Below are 17,825 nucleotides of genomic sequence, written 5' to 3' on the forward strand. Positions count from 1 at the left end.
TCTGTTTTTCTGGAGGCAATAGGGAGAGAAATAAAATATGTCTGTACACCATAGGAAGTGCTGCCTCTCCCAAATCATTTCCTGCTCTGTTAAAAACCATTAGCAGGGCCATTGTAAAGGTGAGCACCTAATAATGATATAAACTATGCAATTGTTCAAAGCAGAGATGGGGAGCCTGTGGCCCTCTGGATATTACTGGACTACAAAGCCACTTCCGAGATAAGGAGGAGGTGGGGTTGCGGGCTTCATGCCCCTTCCCCACACTAACGGGGCTGGCTCCAGCCCACGCGATAACAGAGGGAATCCTCGGCTGCATCATACCCCGGGCCAGCCAATCGGCTGGCTCCGGGGACGTGGCCTCTGCTATTTAAATCTGCCGCAGCCGAGGCTCCCTCTCTTTCCCTCGCTGCAGCTGACCCGGTTTTCCCTCCCTTCCCACCCTTATGTAGGTTCTTTGACGTTGCTATGAACCTTCGGTTGGTCGCTGTCAAGGGGCCTGGTAGGAATTTTTCCAAATGGCAGATTGGCACCAGCCATTTGGTTTTCGCCTACCTCGTAGCAAACCATCACAACTCCTCGGTATTGGTGGTTAGGCATTGGTGGGGGTACTGATTTGTTGTTATGCAGATGAAGGGGGGAAGGAGCGCCATCACCTTCCCCCAAACAAAGAGTAGTCCAGTAAAGGACTCCAGGGGCGTGGCCTTGTCCTAAGCCTAAGGAGGTGTGGGCCCAGGGCACGCCCCCACAAGGTGACGCTGGGGGGAGGTCCTAGTTGACGTGCCTCAGCAGGACTCCTCCCACTGGTGGTTAACCCTTACCGGCCTTGAAGCCGGTTAGTTGTTAGGACCAATGCCTAAGCCAATACCGCTCAATTCCTGTAATCAATAAAGTTGTGGCTTAATTTGACCCATTAACCTGAATTCTTGTGTCCTGTGTCTTTATTTCATTGGGGGGAGGCGGGAACTCGCCACGCAATTCCCATCATGCTGGCTGTGGCTGGTGGGAACTGGAGTCCAAACAGCAGACCAGTGGCCACAGGTTTCAACCACCTGCTTGAAGAACGGCAAGGATACCACAACAAGCTGCGCACCCCAGCATGGCCACTAGTTGGCAGCGTTCACTTCTCCTGTCTCTCCATCGGAGTGTGTCTGTTTTTGTGACTTTCGTCAGTTCGGTTGCTGCATTGCTCCACTCTGAACGGCTGCTATCAGGCGGTGGTGACAGCAGGGAAACGGACTTCGTAACTTTCTTTCCTAATTCTTGCCAGGAAGCTAGCAAGAGCCACGTGTTGCATCATGGAACCTATGCTGCTGTTTTGCAACGGGCAGGCAAGCGACAGGAAACATAGGTTGCACTTCTTAGTGGCATAGGGTGGTGGGAAACAGGTAAGGGGGGTGGTCCTCGTACACCTATAGAGAGCCAGGGAAGGGCCATAGTTCAGTGGCAGAGCCCCTAATTTGCATGCAGAAGGTCCCAATTTCAATACCTGGCCTCTCCAGGTAAGGCTTTACCAGCCTGAGAAACCACTCCCAACATGATGCTAAGGCAGATGTTCAGCCTCACATGCAGCCTTTCAATCACTTCAATCTGCAGAACCAGCACAATGATGAATAACAAAAATGAACAACCAAAGAAGAAGATAGCAGAGTTTGGTTTCAGAGTTGTGAGGGCAGGTTCTTCATTTGTTTGTTTGTTTGTTTGTTTGTTTGTTTGTTTGTTTCCGTTGGCGGTGCGAGAGGTTGGAGAGCCCAGAGCTTGGTTGGTTGTATTTAGTTGACTGCACTGGGTTTTGCTTAAGAGTGTCAAAACTGGTGTTATGTACTGAGTTGAATAGGATCCAAAATGCAGCAGTCTGATTGGTCCTAGAACAATAGGATCCAAAATGCAGCAGTCTGATTGGTCCTAGAACAATGCAGCAGTATGATTGGTCTGCAGGAGCCACCCAATCCAGCTCCAGATGGAAGTGAATCCACAACCTGATTGGCCTACAGGAGAATCCCGGAATTAGCCAATCACGTACAGCCCATTGTGTAAATAATGTATATAAAATTTGGGGAAACTTTCATTCCTGTTCACCACTATGAGCTGAATAAGGTAAAGGTACCCCTGCCCGTACGGGCCAGTTGTGTCCGACTCTAGGGTTGTGTGCTCATCTCACTTAAGAGGCCGGGAGCCAGTGCTACTGCAGACACTTCCGGGTCACGTGGCCAGCATGATGAAGCTGCTCTGGCGAGCCAGCACCAGCGCAGCACATGGAAACGCAGTTTACCTTCCCGCTATAAAGCGGTACCTATTTATCTACTTGCACTTAGGGGTGCTTTCGAACTGCTAGGTGGGCAGGAGCTGGGACCAAAAGATGGGAGCTCACCCTGCCACGGGGATTCGAACCGCCGACTATACAATTGGCAAGTCCTAGGCACTGAGGTTTTACCCACAGCGCCACCCGCATCCCCTTATGAGCTGAATAAAGAGCATGAAATCCACTCTTGACTCCGAGTATTTTTCAACTGGACTTTGGAGGGACCTGTCAGGAGTGAACATGGACCACTGGTACCAAACTGTATGGGAAACAGCCCTACAAGAAAAGCTAAATCAAAATAAAAATTGAAATGAACACAGGAACAAACCAAAGAGGACACCTTCACCCCAGTGTGGCTCCCCTTTGTTTCATATACAGCCCAACAAGACAACAACATGAACCTCACAACAGCCTACAAATCGATCTGGCCAATCTGGTATCCCTTTTGAGGATGCTTGGCTGCTGAAGGAGGAGGCCTCCATCTGTTTACCTTCCCTTTACCCCTTTTGCCAAAGCCCTGGACGATTTTGCATCGTGTTGAACTTCTTGCTTTTATACTCACTTTCCTACCACCACCACAGAGCCCAAGGTGGTGCACGTGGTTCTCCTGCTCCTCAATGAATCCCCCCAAACAACCCCGTGAGGTAGGTTAGGCTGAGAGGGAAAGTGACTGGCCCGAGGTCACAGTTCATTGATGGCTGAGTGGGGATTCGAACCCTGGTCCGCCAGGTCCTTGTCCTACACTTAAGTTGGCCATCAAGGTACCTGCCCATTCCTGCTCCCTGTCTTCTTACCAGGTGCCCCTTCCACTAGCCGGACTCCAGCACGGCATCTAGTAGACTGAGGAACTTTGGGGACAAATGTGGCCCTTCGGGTCTTTATTCCTGGCCCCTGGGATGCTCCACGTGCAAGACCCCTCCTTACACCCCTTGAGAGCTTTGGCCTGAGTGGAATGCGTCCTTGAAATCCGATAATGCCTCTTGAATGTTTGGGTGCCGAAGAGAGGCGTGCATCGAATTAGCCTGCTGTTTTACGGCTTTGGGCATCCATTTGCCTTGAGAGACAATGGAGTGCGCTTCCAGGGGATGAAGTCTAAGTACTGGAGAATCGCAGCGCCTGCTGTGGCTGTGGAGACTCATAACTGCTGCCTCCAGCATCGTTTTGGCTGCATTTGCAGCACCAGACTTAACTCCCTGGGGCGCGAGCCTGGGCAGCATGTTGGGAGGTCCTGAGCTGCCCAGAGGACAAGACCCCCCTCTCAGCCTCACTGATGTGGTCCAAAGGAAGGCAGAACAATACGTTTGGCACCAGCTGGGCAGCAGGAGTTTCTGGAAGTTGCATACAAGGCACCATCCAACAGTCTTAGGGACTCCACTCCACATTTGTGTAGCGTTCACTCCTGAGCCTTTTCTCCTGAAGCTGAGCCACAAGGCGGCCTGGTTTGCAAAGGTAATATTTACATGAATTGTTTGCCTGTGGCCCTGCCTGCCCTGGCGTGTGGCCCCCAGAACGTTTCGAAGCAAATAATGTGGCCCTCGGGGCTGCAAATCTCCCCCTCTGAATGTAAGAACTGAATTTAAGAGTGGAAACGTGAGACACTGAGAGACCTAAAATTGACAAGCCTTTCCATCCTCATGATTCCTAACTGTGCCTACTCAGAAGTAAGTCCTACTGAATTCAGTGGGCCTTACTCCTGGGTAAGTGGGGTTAGGATTGCAGCCAAGACTAAAGCATGGCAGTTGCCTGTTCTCCTTCCCTCCCTCCCTCCTTCCCTCCCTGTGTTGTTGCGTCACTATAGCTGACTGCAAGCGCTTTGAGAGCAGAGACCTGTCTGTCTTGCCTCGCTAACAATGGACATTGAGGACACTCTACTGTTAAATAATCCCTTCTGTGCATGGGCAACAGCTGATCTCCCCCACCAGCCCCACAAGAACCCAGTGACCCGCTTTCCCCCACACCTCTGGAGTTGCACTACAGGGCTGAACTGCCAGGACTCAGCCTTAGTCACCTTGAGATGGTGTAACTCAGAAACGGCAAAATAAACGAACCAAAGAAGGCAGGGATGTGTCGACCTTGTGTTACGGTACCCGTTTCCTTCCTTTTTTTCTGCAGGACAAAAGGAGAAACAGGCTGAGGGGAGGAAGCGAGTGTCGCAGGCAGAGGGACGTGGAACAGAGGGACCCAGACTTTGTCCAGAGAAGAGGCTCTGCCCGTCCATCCGTCCGCCCTGATTCTTGGAAGAGTTTGAAGTTTTGCAGGCGAAAAAGGCAATGGGTCTCCCCAACAGCCGACAGGGAGCACGGAAGGTCATGTTTCTGGCAGGTAAGCTGAGGAAAGGGCAGCGGCCGTAGGTTCAATCCCTGGCTCTCCAGATTGGGCTAGGATTGTCCCTTCCTTGAAACCCTGGAGAGCCGCTGCCGTTGATTGTAGGCAAAAGAGTCATAGAATCACAGAATTGTAGAGTTGGGACCCCGAGGGTCATCTAGTCCAACCTCATGCATTGCAGGAATCTCAGCTAAAGTTTCCCTGGCAGATGGCCACCCAAGCTCTGCTTAAAAACCTCCAAGGAAGGAGAGTTCACCACCTCCCATGGGAGTCTGTTCCACTGCCGAACAGCCCTTGCCACCAGAAAGTTCTCCCTGATGTTTAGTTGGAATCTCCTTTCTTGTAACGTGAAGCCATGGGTTCGAGTCCTACCCTCCAGAGCCGGAGAAAGCAAGCTCGCTTCATCTACCAACGTGGCAGCAGCCCTTGAGATATTTGAAGACAGTTCTCATATCTCCTCTTAACCCAGCTCCTTCGACCATTCCTCATAAGGCTTTGGTTTCCAGACCCTTGATCTTCTCGGTCGCCCTCCTCTGCACATGTTCCAGCTTGCCGATATCCTTCTTAAATTGTGGCGCCCTGGTTAGGTGGATCAACAGCCTGGTTGCACAAGGCGCGGGGCCAGGAGGGGACATTTTGCCACTTGAGACGGGGCGGGGGGGGGAATCTGCTGCCCCCAAACCACAGCCTGCCTCCTCCTTGCAGCAGGCACACCTGCAGCTGAGAAGATGGCAGCAAAGCAGCCGTCGCAGCAGAACAGCTTGTTTTCACTGAGAATCCTGCATTGCAGGGGCTTGAAATAGAGACCCTCAGAATCCCTTCCAACTCTATGATTCTAGGGTGCGCCCATGGAGGACGTGGTGGCAGGAGGAGGCAAGTGGTGGGATGCACTCATGATGGGGGAGGTGGCAGGGGGTGCCCTCAGCAACAGGGCACAATTGGTGTTGGGGTCAGGGGCATGCCATGGCAGTGGGCAGTGTGCTCCTTGGACCCAAATCTGCCTCCTGAGCTGACCGCCTTTCTCCTTCTCATGGGCAGGCTGGCCCAATATCTTCAGTTCAGAAGAGCAAACTTCCTCTTTTCCCCTTCAAGGTACCATTTTCTGCCACACCCTGAAGCACAGAAACACCCAGCTTCCTTTGTCCTTTATGGCAGACTCTCCAAGTGCCTCTCTTTTCCAGCGATGGCCCCAGATTTACCAAAGCTGTCCCAGTTTCTGATTTGATCCTGGATTCCCCATTTTTCCTTTGTTGTTGTTTAGTCGTGTAGTTGTGTCCGACCTTCGTGACCCCCTGGACCAGAGCACGCCAGGCACTCCTGTCTTCCCCTGCCTCCTGCACTTTGGTCAAACTCATGCTGGTAGCTTCAAGAACACTGTCCAACCATCTCGTCCTCTGTCGTCCCCTTCTCCTTCTGCCCTCCATCTTTCCCAACATCAGGGTCTTTTCCAGGGAGTCTTCTCTTCTCATGAGGTGGCCAAAGTATTGGAGTCTCAGCTTCAGGATCTGTCCTTCCAGTGAGCACTCAGGGCTGATTTCCTTAAGAATGGAGAGGTTTGATCTTCTTGCAGTCCATGGGACTCTCAAGAGTCTTAGGATGTCCCTATTTTCACCTGATAAATATTGGACTGTACAGTAGGGCGTCTCTATTTCCATCAGAGAAATGGAGGGTATGGAGTTATCTGACCCCCCCCCCCCCCGAGCCAAGGAGATAAGTAACTATGCAACCTTTAGAAGACATCTATAGGCAGACCTGTATAGGGAAGTGTTTTTTTTTTAATGTTTCATGTTTCATTTTGTTTTTATCTATGTTGGAAGCTGCCCAGAGTGGCTGGGGCAACCTGGTCAGATGGGCAGGGGCAAGAATAATAAAACTGTTGTTGTTGTTAAGGAATAAAGGTAAAAGTAAAGGGACCCCTGACCATTAGGTCCAGTCATGACCGACTCTGAGGTTGCGGCACTCGTCTCTCTTTACAGGCTGAGGGAGCTGGCGTTTGTCCACAAACGGTTTTCCCAGGTCATGTTGCCAGCATAACTAAGCTGCTTCTGGCGAAACCAGTGCAGCTCATGGAAATGGCGTTTAGCTTCCCGCCGGTGCGGTACCTATTTATCTACTTGCACTTTGACGTGCTTTCGAACTGCTAGGTTGGCAGGAGTGTTAAGGAATAAGACGCCCCTATTTTCACTGGAGAAATGTTGGACGGTATGTTATTGTGTGTGTTAGACCATTGCCCTAGAGAAGAAGTCTTAGTCCATTTTTCCTCCCCTTTCCTTAGGTTTCCTCCTAAGCTGCATGTTGCAGCTGGTGCCAGCACAATTTCAATCCCAGTTGTCTTTGACCCCTGAGCCAATTGAGCCTTTTCTGGGCAAGGATGTCAAGCTGTCTCTGAGGAACGCCCCCCGGCAGTTCGCGCAGTGCCAGTGGTTCCGGCAAAGCCACTCGGGGAGAGCGGAGAACATCTTCACGCAATTTGGGCAGAGGCAGCCAGAAAAAGGCCCCGGACACACCGGACGGGAGACGTTGAAAGACGGGTGCTCCTTGTATATCGCGAGGTTGACGCAGTCCGATGCGGCGAACTACACCGTGCTGATTCAGCTCGGCCCGGACCAGCAAACTGGCCAAGGGCAACAATCTGTAGGGAGAAACCTCTCAGACTCTTATTATTTGCAAATCTCAAGTAAGTACCAAACCGCTCGGTCGCCACCTTTTTCAAGGAAAGGCTCCTGTGTCTTTAACCACAATGTAACGGGAAAAGAGCCATCCTTTTTTTTCTTAGCGTTGCACCAGAGGCAAAGGTGAGCAGGGTGGAGAATGTTAAGTTTTTCCTTCTTCCTCTTTTTAAATTGCTTTTTTTTGAGTTTTAAATTGGTTATCCATCTACATATTCCATTCACGTTTTAACATATATTGCACACATATAAAAACCAAACAATAACAACATTTCCACACATTATTTATTCCCAATACCTCCGTGCAGCTTCTTCTGTCTTCATTCTCTTTTCAGCTGTGTTGTTTTTCCTTGCTGCCATTTTAATACGTAATATATCTCATCTATCTGACCTTCACTTCGCTAAATTTAGTCGGAACATATCAAGGGTTTTTATCTGAGAACAATGTTTCCCCAGATAATCTTTTACACATTCCCACTCCTTTTTACTTTTTCTTTTTTGACATTTTGGTTTGGCTGGTTCCTAACTGCCTCTGTCATTCTTGCTAATTCCAAATACATTTTATCTTGCCATTCTTCCTTTGTTGGTGTCCTTTCAATTTCTAGCCATTAACACAGAATACTCAGTTTTTCCTTTGTGCAGGAAGTTAGTCTCCACACGGAAAAACCTCCCTATCCTCTGTCCAAGCAACCAATCAGCATTGTTGAAGTTTGGGGGCCCAGTCCCACCAGGCAAATGCCCTCAGGGAGGGTCTGGAGCAGCAGAGCCCGTGAGAGGCATGGCCTGGGGAGGATTCCAGGGGCCAGCGAGAGAGTTGTGGAGGGCCGGAGGTTCCCCCCAACATTTGCACTCGCTGCTGCAAATGTTCTCCCTGCCGCCAGCTGCAACGGCACTTTAATTAGGGAAGCTTTTAATGTTTAATAAGTTATTGTAGTTTAGTGTTCTGTTGGAAGCCACCCAGAGTGGCTGGGGAAACCCAGCCAGATGGGCGGGTTGTTGTTGTTGTTGTTGTTGTTGTTGTTGTTGTTGTTGTTATTATTATTATTATTATTATTATTATTATTATTATTATTATTATTATTATTTCCACACCATGAAAGGCTTGGCTCTGCCAGTCTCTGCAGACAGCCCTCCTATATATCAAGGGCACAAGGGAGCCACTCTAGAAGAGGCTGATAAAGTTATTGGAGCTGGCTGAGATGGCAAAGCCGACATGTTTAATTGGAGAAAAATCATTGCTGGCACTGGTTAAGGATTGGAAATTTCTTATGGACTTTTTGCAGGATAGAGGAATGTGTACTATCAAGATTTGGATCTTTTAAAAACACTATAGAAGATAGAATGGTTGTGGTTTAAGGAACAAATGTCATGAGTAGCTGCAGGACAGAGAGCCAAAAGTCATTTTTCGTCTATTTTATTTTAGTCCGTTCTTTCTCTTCTCTCTCGCTTTCTCTTTCTGTAGGTCTCTCCTTGTCTTGTGTTTTCTTCTTTCTGGCTTTGTTCTTTTTTAGACTAAGTAGCTGTTTTATCTTAGCATATTATAAGAAAGCTAGTTTGTAATGTGTATGTATTTTTGTATATCTATGCATGAGTATCAATAAATAAGTGTGTGTGCCTATGGCACAACAGCAGGCAGATTTTCTGGTCAGCTGGCAAGCCCGAATTCGATCTCAGCGCACTCCTATCAATTCACCATCCATTCCTGGAAGTTTTGGCTCTAAATAAATTTAAAATTGTAGGGTCAGAAAAGACCGTGGGAATTTTCTGCCTTTTAAACCAACTCCTGTATTCTTCCCGGGGCGGGGGGGAGAATGTTATTGGAAGATTTTCCCCAGTACTTGCCTAGGGCTGCCATATGTCTAGGGTTTCCCAGACCTATCTGAGATTTGAATGTCGGGGCGGGAAACACACCTCTGTCTGGATTTTTGCCCATGCTGATAAAAGCTTCAGCTGCTCATTTCAAGGCTATTGACCAAAAGGCGTAGGAGCAAGGACTATGAAAAAAGTGGCAATCCAGCAGGGGGGAGGAGCAAAGTTATTTAAGGGTAGTTTGGCCCCTTCCACATAAAGTTGCTAGTTGACCGGAAAGGAAAGGAAAGGAAAGGAAAGGAAAGGAGTTAGGCTGCACAAGCTTGGTTTGCAGAAGCACAGTGATAAACATATGGCAAAGTCTGTGGGTCCGGCTGCTGATTGGGGCACAGGAGTGCAAGCCGTAAAATAAGTTGGCAACCCGCTTTCCAAATATATGTATACCGTATTGGCCCGAATATAAGCCACACCTTTAAAATTCAAAGGGGGAGAGACAATACCCGAATATAAGCCGCTCCCTTAAAATTCCGCAGGCACTCACACCCGTAAATGGCAAATGTAGAAGAAAATCCTACAGTGATATCGTAAAAGCCCATTTTTGTAAGGTCTCAAATTTAATGCTTTTCCGTATTTTTCGCTCTATAAGACGCACCAGACCACAAGACGCACCTGGTTTTTGGAGGAGGAAAACAAACAAAAAATATTCTGAATCCCAGAAGCCAGAACAGCAAGAGGGATCACTGTGAAAGCAGCGATCCCTCTTGCTGTTCTAGCTTCTGGGATAGCTGCGCAGCCTGCATTCGCTCTATAAGACGCACACACATTTCCCCTTACTTTTTAGGAGGGAAAAAGTGGGTCTTATAGAGCAAAAAATACGGTAACTTTTCAGAGTCGGAATTTGGGGGGAAATACAAGGCTTATATTCATGCCAATACGGTATATTCAACTCTCATCCTGAGCCATGTGAAATCCTCACAAATTCTATTTTTACAGGCCTCATGTCCATAAACCTCAACCCACAACGTCCTGTTCAAGGTCAGGACCTCACCCTGACCCCACAAAATGCCCCCAAGCAATTAAGCTTCTGCAAGTGGGTCATACACCCCAGGGGCGGGCAAGAAAAAGTTCTCGAATACGACCAAGAGGACACAGACCAGCAAAGCTTGTCCCAAGGCAGAACGACTTTGAGGCAGGATTGCACCTTGCATATCAGGCAGCTTGATGTTTCTGACACCGGCAACTACACGGTGAAGATCGAATCTCTTCTGAACCAGCAGCAACTACCAGGGCAGGGGACGTCCCCCCGGGAACCTGAAATTGAAGACTTTCAGGTGTACAAGGGACAGGTCTATCTTGACGTCCTCCGACAATCTGGCAAGTATCCTTCCTCTCCAAAGCTCTACACCGTACGGCAGCCACCTGCTTAAATAAAAAATGACTTCTTCCTTTTTGGGCCCCTCAAAAGCGTTTTTAACATCATCAAACCACTCCATCGATTAGACATTGAAACCCCACTGCAAGCACTGGGGGGGGGGCAAACTTAACATTTGCATTCCAGGGCAAAACATTTCCTTGGCCAAGAGGAGTCCCTTGCAGCGCTTTCTCTCCTGCTGCGGTTTAACTTCTGACACCACTGTTGCACTTTTCCAAAGAGTGGTGGAAAGCAGTGGGATTGGTTGCAGGTCTTAATTTCTCTCCGGCTTCCCAATGAAAGAAACGCAAACTTGGGGGGTTGGCTCACAGCATGCTGCTGTCCTGAGCATCTTGAGCAGGTGCTGAGTTGCTGTGCTATGGAGACGCAGATAGTCTGGTCTCTGGAGAAGGCCAAGCAGGAGTAGCAGAAGGCAGGTCCTGACCATAAACTGGTCAACTAGTCCTCCTCTCTTTTAGGTCCTGACCACACCACGTATTTAAAGCACTTTGATGCCACTTTAAACCGTCATGGCTTCCCCCCAAAGAATTCTGGGAAGTGTAATTCACTATGGTGGCTGAGAGTTGTTAGAACCTGCCCCTTTCCCCTCACAGAACCACAATTCCCAGAATTCCCTGGGAAGAGGTATAATATATGTATGCTATACCAGCGGGTGCCCAATATGTGGCCTTATTTATTGGTTTCTGTTACACAGTTTGTAGTCCAGCATCCATTTTGGACCAGCTCCCAAGAACTCAGCTCCAACTGTTTCTCAAGAGAGGAGTTTGCCTTTTGGCCACTAGGCAGCAACCACATAAATACATACAATATTGCAAGGGGGATGGAGAACTGGTAGCTCTGTGAGGGGAATTGGAACTTCCTAACAACTCCCAGCAACTTTTCAGCAGACTACATTTCCCAGGATTCTTTGCGGGGGAGTCTTGGCTGTTTAAAGTGGTATAGTACTCCTTTCAACATACAGTGAAACCTTGGCTCCTGAACGGCTTAGATGCCGAACAAATCAGCTCCCGGACGCCACAAACCCGGAAGTAAGTGTCTGCGAACATCTTTCAAAAGCCAAATGTCCAAAGCGGCTTCAGCTTGAGTGCAGGAAGCTCCTGCAGCCAATCGGAAGCCGCGCCTCGGTTTTCAAACGGTTTGGGGAGTCAAACGGACACCCGGAACGGATTAAGTTCAAGAACCAAGGTACCACTGCATAGTACAGACAGGGCCTTGATCTAAGAAGTACTTAGATTGAGTACTAAGAAGTACCCAGCCAGATGGGTGGGGTATAAATAAATTATTATTATTATTATTATTATTATTATTATTATTATTATTAGGCAAGGCCTTGATCTAACTTTATAGATTAAGTACTATAAAGTACCCCGCCAGATGGGTGAGGTATAAATAACAACTTCTTATTATTATTATTATTATTATTATTATTATTATTAGGGAGGACAGCAAGCCCCAGGTTGGGAGAGGGATCCCTGCCTCATTCTTTCACACTGGAGAGAACGCCTGGTCTAAAAAACGTTCATTCTGCCATATTGGGACTTTAAACTATTGTTTCAGCCATGTGCAAATCAGTTGCATCCCATGCGCACTAGTTTGGGGATGCTTTGACCTCTTCGAAATAAAGTTGCCAACTTACCTTGTACGGCAAGGGGGTGGGGAGTTTTGGATACATTTAATTTACGCAGATTGAATCACTACCTAAGCTGTTTATTTAAGGTTTGTTTAACAGTTGGAAAGACCTCGTTGCGTGGGTGTTGGAACGCACCTCCGGATCTCAACAGGGCAGCTGTTTGGAGCCGAATTCTGGATCAGTGCTTTCATTCCCAATCCTTTTCCCCCTCTTTTAGGTCATGACCCCCAAAAAGCTAATTACCCCCAGAAAGATCGTGCCTCTGCCTCTTTGACCTACAGCGCAGCCGTCGTCGCTGGGACCTTGCTTGGATCACTCGCCTGGGCAGACACCCTGATGCCCGTCTTCTCCGGGCTATTCTGTGAGTGGCACACGAACCGCTAGGATACGCAGCTACAGAAATGAGGATAAGGTTCTTTCTCTTGAGGGCTGCCAGTCATAGTGGGAGAAGGTCTCTGGAAACCAGCCAGTGGGGAATGAGAGTCCAGCTTGTAGGCTTCTCAGAGGCTTCTGGTGGGGTGCTGTGAGGAAAGGGTGCTGGACCAGACAGACCTTTGCTCTGACCCAGTGGGGTTCTTCTTAAGTCCCTAGAGATGGGAATAAGGACCAGTGGCAAAGCATTTTGTTTTGGCCCATATGCCACATTCATCATTGGCCATCCCACACTCTCACACAGACAGGCTCACACACTATCATACCTTCCAACACGACATGGACCAGTTCCGGGACACCATCTTTCGTCTCTGAAATCCTGCACAAGTCACATGGCCTGTGTGAGATCACAGATCTGGGTAAGGCACTTTTTCGGGGTGAGTTTTCAGCCTGAAATTGCACAACCGCAAGGCTCCCAAAATGGCCGCTGTTCTCTCTCAGGAAGAAACGGGACGTCCCGGTTTTTTCCAAAGCAGTTGACAGGAATGCACCTTTAAAGCAAACATGTGCACCCCAAAGAAGCCTGGGAACTGTATTATTATTATTATTATTATTATTATTATTATTATTATTATTATTCATTTCATTTCAATACCGCTTTATATTTTTAAGAAAAATCTGAAAGCGGTTTACAGCACATTAAAACAATCCAGAATCAAACATTTCCAAAGGAAGTCAAATATAAAGTATACAGCCAAAGCAACATAATTAACAGGAAACTAAAATATTATCTTAAAAGATTTCAAAATAAAACATTACAAAGTAGGTCAACTACAGACGACGTATTTAACAAAAGTTGACAAAAAAATCATAAACATTTCAAAAGAAAACATTGCTAAGTGAAGTCAAATGTAAAATGCACATTTAAAACAGTACCATTTACAGAGTCAGGACCCCCCAGCACAACAAACCACAGTTCCCAAGATTTATCGGGTGGGAGGGGGGAATGTTCTATAAATGTTCCAGGGTTTGAATTTCCGCTGAAGCACAAAGCTCCCTTGGCCACCTTGAACCACTCGCCCTGTCCTGCCTAGCAGAATTGTTGTGAGGCGAAAATAGGACAATCTCTGTGTTTCTTTATCGCTGGAAGAAGGGCAGGATGTGGACGTACTTAATGAACCCATTTCCTTTTAGGCTCCCTCACTTCCCTGAGGCGCAAAGTCATCCCGTGAATGAATGATGAGTTTGGCGGAAAGTCCCTAACTTTTGCAAGGTATGTTGACAGCCTGTTGGGTTGGTAGTGACAGCGGGGGCTCGATCTCACAGGAGCCACAACTTCTGGGGCGTTTGCTCCTTCCCCAGTTTGGGCTCAAATTCAGCTCGTAGGAAACCAGGGTCGTGCGGCGCTTCTCCTCCCCTGCCCAGAGCTAGGACGCCAAGAAAATCCATAAATTCAAAGCCAACTGATCAGAAGAACCTTGCGCAGCCTGCTCCTTTGCCTTTAACAGCAGTTTGATCTGCATGAAGCATTAACTAGTCAAACTGCTTTCAAGCACAGCAATGAAGACATCAAAAACCCATGTGGACCTGTCTATCAATAAAGGCTTTCCAGGTACAGTACCCTAGGTTTGGGGCTTAGCCAAGTACAGTGGACACTCGGGTTGCGAACATGATCCGTGTGGGGTGCATGTTCACAACCCACAGCGTTCACAATGCACAGTGGCATGTCTGCGCATGTGTGGGTTGCGATTCAGTGCATCTGCGCATGCGCAAAGCGCAATTTAGCACTTCTGCGCATGTATGACTGCTGAAACCCGGACGTAAGTCATTCCGGTACTTCCGGGTTTCGACGGGTCTGTAACCCGAAAATACGCAACCTGAAGAAGTATGACTGTAGTTCAGTGGGGGAGAATCGTCTTGCATGCTGAAGGTCCCTGGTTCAAATCCTGGTATAGCCAGGTAGGGCTGGGGGAGATCCCACACCTGACAGCTAAATGGACCGGCCTTCTGATTTGCTACAAGGCAGCTTCTGTCATGATTCCCACTCAGGCCCTGATGACTTGAGAGTGAGGAAGAGGCCTTCATTGAGGCAGAGTAGAGGAAAAGTCTTGGCAACAGGTTGCGACTCACGCCTGAGCGACAGGAAAGACAAGTCCAGTTGGGCTGAAAGGGCCGGTTCCAGTTTACAGAGAGTCCAAGATCTGGACAAGCAGTCCAGAACTGGGCGGAATCAATAGGGCTGTCCCAACGGGCAAGGCTTGCTTACTCACAGGACTCTCCTGCCTCACAAGACTGTTGAGTGAAGGCGGTCACTGTGTTGGAAGAGGGTCTGTTCCCAGAAATGGGAGCACCACCTGGGTGACCAAGCCGTGCCCTGCTGCTGGAGCTGCTTGCTGCAACCCTGGCTGTTGGCTAGGGTAGAGTCCTACTTCCCATCTAGAGCTAGGGTTGCCATATTTCAAAAAGTGAAAATCCGGACACAAAAGTCGCTGAGAGCCAGTGTGGTGTAGTGGTTAAGAGCAGTGGACTTGTAATCTGGTGAACCGGGTTCAATTCCCTGCTCCTCCACATGCAGCTGCTGAGTGACCTTGGGCCTGTCACACTTCTCTGAAGTCTCTCAGCCCCACTCACCTCACAGAGTGTTTGTTGTGGGGGAGAAAGGGAAAAGGAGATGGTTAGCTGCTTTGAGACTCCTTCGGGTAGTGATAAAGCGGGATATCAAGTCCAAACTCTTCTTCTTCTGTTGCTGTTGTTTTTTTGACCAAAGTTGCTGAGCTTTTTTGTTTGTTTGCAAAAAAACACAAAAAACACAAAAAACAAAACCACTGAAGATTTTGAGCTATTTTAAAGAATAGCTCCTTATCTAAACTTTCGACGTGGCTTTCCCAGCCAGACACTGCTTATGACTGTCATATTCCAGCTATATCCAGGAAAGTATGGACATATGGCCACCCTATCAACCATATCTTGGGAGGGACAAATTCCTGCTTCCTCTGGACCTCCTCTCCCATCCTCCTCCTTGTCCGTCTGAGCCTCCTGGGCCTGGCATCACCCCTGGACTCAGGACAGCCTCCTGTGTTCCTATGTCTTACCTTAAAGTGGTCCTTCTTCCGTCCTGGCATTGGAACCTTCCATCTTTGGAACACCCTCTCCTGGGATGAGAGGCAGCTGGCTAAGTCCATCCTGCCTTGCCAAAGCATTTGGTTCTAAGGAAAATCAAGACATTCTGGGATCAAATCAGAACCTGGGTTGGTTTCTGTAAATCCGGGACTGTCCCTGGAAAACAGGGGCACTTGGAGGGTCTTTCTAAGAGGCACGAACCACTGCAATCCATTGTGGCGTTGGAAAAAGCTGGGTGGATTTTTCCCGCTGGAGCAGGTGGCAAAGCTTGAAGTAGCCACCAGGTGGCACCAGGCTTGACACCAACCACAACGGCAGCCTCCCGCTTACAAAAAGGGAATGATTTTCTCCAGTGGTGCTGAACATTGCCTGCGAGACAAATTGCCAAACAAACACGCACACGAAATCCCCCAACCCCTTGGTGATCTGCAGAAACCAGCAGTGAAAGTTTCACCCCGCATAGGCATGAGCATTGTTACCTACGAATGCCTACAGATCTTGTTGCTTTAAAAAGCACAGGAGCAGGGGTTGCTAGGAAAAGTTGGCAGCTCTGAATGTGACTCCTGCTGGCAGTGAGTTATTGCTGCTGCATCCAGTTTTTTGTTCATGCTCGACAAGAAGCTACCGTATTTTTCGCTCCATAAGACGCACCTGACCATAAGACGCACCTAGTTTTTAGAGGGGGAATGCAAGGGGGGGTAATTATTTAAAGGGAGCGCTGTGCAGCGCTCCCTCTCGCTGTTCTGGCTTCTGGGATAGCCACATGAAGCCTCCTCAGGGCAGCGGGATGAAGGCTCCCTGTGCTCTGAAGAGGCTTCACACAGCTAAGCCAGAAGCTAGAACAGCAAGAAGGAGTGCTGCACAGCACTCTCTCTAGCTATTCTGGATTCTGGGATAGCCGCGCAGCCTGCATTCGCTCCATAAGACACACACACACATTTCCACTTACATTTTAGGAGGGGAAAGTGTGTCTTATAGAGCGAAAAATACGGTACTCAGCTCGAAATCACTTCGTCACGTGTTCATCTTGCCTCTCTTTTCCTTCTTCTCTTGCAAACTTTATTTTGTAAGCTGTTTGGGGCAAAGAACTCTCTCTCTCTCTCTCTCTCTCTCTCTCTCTCTCTCTCTGTCTTTCTCTGTTAGCTCCACATAGCTAACACCCTATGAATATTCTAATATTCTAATCTCCAAATCTTTCCACAGCCTCGCCCTCTGGGCAACAGATTCCCGATAACCAGGAAGGTCTCTCTACCTCTTTCTATGCAGTGCCAAGCCATGGATGAAGAAATATCCTGGATCCTGTGCAGTATTACATATAAAAACTTTATTTCATTTCTGTTAATACAAAAAAAATAATAATGTAAAGGTTTCTAAAACTTCTATCCAGCATTCGATCAACTCAGCGTACACTCATTGGAATTAATAGACATGATGAACTTAGGCCCATTAATTTCACTGGGTCTCCTCTGATGTAGACAGTGCACAAGATGTGCAACTTATAGAAACTCAGAAAAGTATATCAAACCTGTGTAGCTTGTTTTCCCATAATTATCAGATGTTACCCAGTTTTGAACAAACTTATTGTAAGCCTGTTGGTGCTTTTCCTGATACTTTTTTCAAATAAAGTGTTGCTTTTTTTCTGCCTTAAAGCTGCAAATTTTCATTTCGGCTGTTCTCTGCTGTTCTTTTAACACTTTCCTGGGCCTTCTGCACCCAGCATGGACTCCAATTCTGCAGCACAGGAAGAGGTCAAGGGGTGGTGGTGAATAAAAGGATTAGTGGGGTAAAAGAATTGACATGGTGGAAGTTTATAAAATGGTGCGTGGCAGGGAGAAAGTGGGACAGAAGCCAGCCAGCAAAAAATCACACGGAGTAGGTGAAGTCAACTCTTTCCTAGAAGAAACAAGGTCTGCTCACAGGAGCCAGGCCTCATGAGCACAGCAGGTCTATTGTGGAGACGAAACCAGCCTTACCACAGCTCTCCCAGGATCCTCCTCCCTGGTAGCCTTCCCAAGCAATCTGAGACTTCATTGCCATGCCTCTCTTTGCTCCGTCCTCTTCATACCTCTGTGGGTTCTGTGAGACAGGGAGGGAGGGGAGCTTGTCGCAGCAGGAGGGGGAGACACCCCGACTCTTCACCAGCCTGACTCCTCTCTGCCTCTTGGCCTC

General features: G+C 48.2%; 1 protein-coding gene across 1 annotated transcript; it reads left to right on the forward strand.

Moving 5' to 3' along the window:
* Window positions 1-4,209: 4,209 nt before the first annotated feature.
* On the forward strand, window positions 4,210-17,305 carry LOC309376102 (pregnancy-specific beta-1-glycoprotein 8-like). Its single transcript, XM_081922288.1, has 6 exons — window positions 4,210-4,621; window positions 6,900-7,301; window positions 10,096-10,476; window positions 12,382-12,525; window positions 13,731-13,809; window positions 16,860-17,305. Exons 1-5 carry the CDS (start codon window positions 4,570-4,572, stop codon window positions 13,766-13,768), a joined length of 1,017 nt encoding a protein of 338 aa, XP_081778414.1. The 5' UTR covers window positions 4,210-4,569; the 3' UTR covers window positions 13,769-13,809; window positions 16,860-17,305.
* The last annotated feature ends 520 nt before the right edge of the window (window positions 17,306-17,825 follow it).

The sequence above is a fragment of the Podarcis melisellensis genome, assembly GCF_964234715.1.
Source record: "Podarcis melisellensis genome assembly, chromosome: 8".
In the NCBI taxonomy this organism is placed as follows: domain Eukaryota; kingdom Metazoa; phylum Chordata; class Lepidosauria; order Squamata; family Lacertidae; genus Podarcis; species Podarcis melisellensis.

Coding starts and splice junctions, on each gene's coding strand:
- LOC309376102 (XM_081922288.1), top strand. CDS start 4,570: ATGGGTCTCCCCAACAGCCGACAGGGAGCACGGAAGGTCATGTTTCTG. Junction 10,477..12,381: donor TGACGTCCTCCGACAATCTG/GCAAGTATCCTT, acceptor CCCCTCTTTTAG/GTCATGACCCCCAAAAAGCT. Junction 12,526..13,730: donor CGTCTTCTCCGGGCTATTCT/GTGAGTGGCACA, acceptor ATTTCCTTTTAG/GCTCCCTCACTTCCCTGAGG.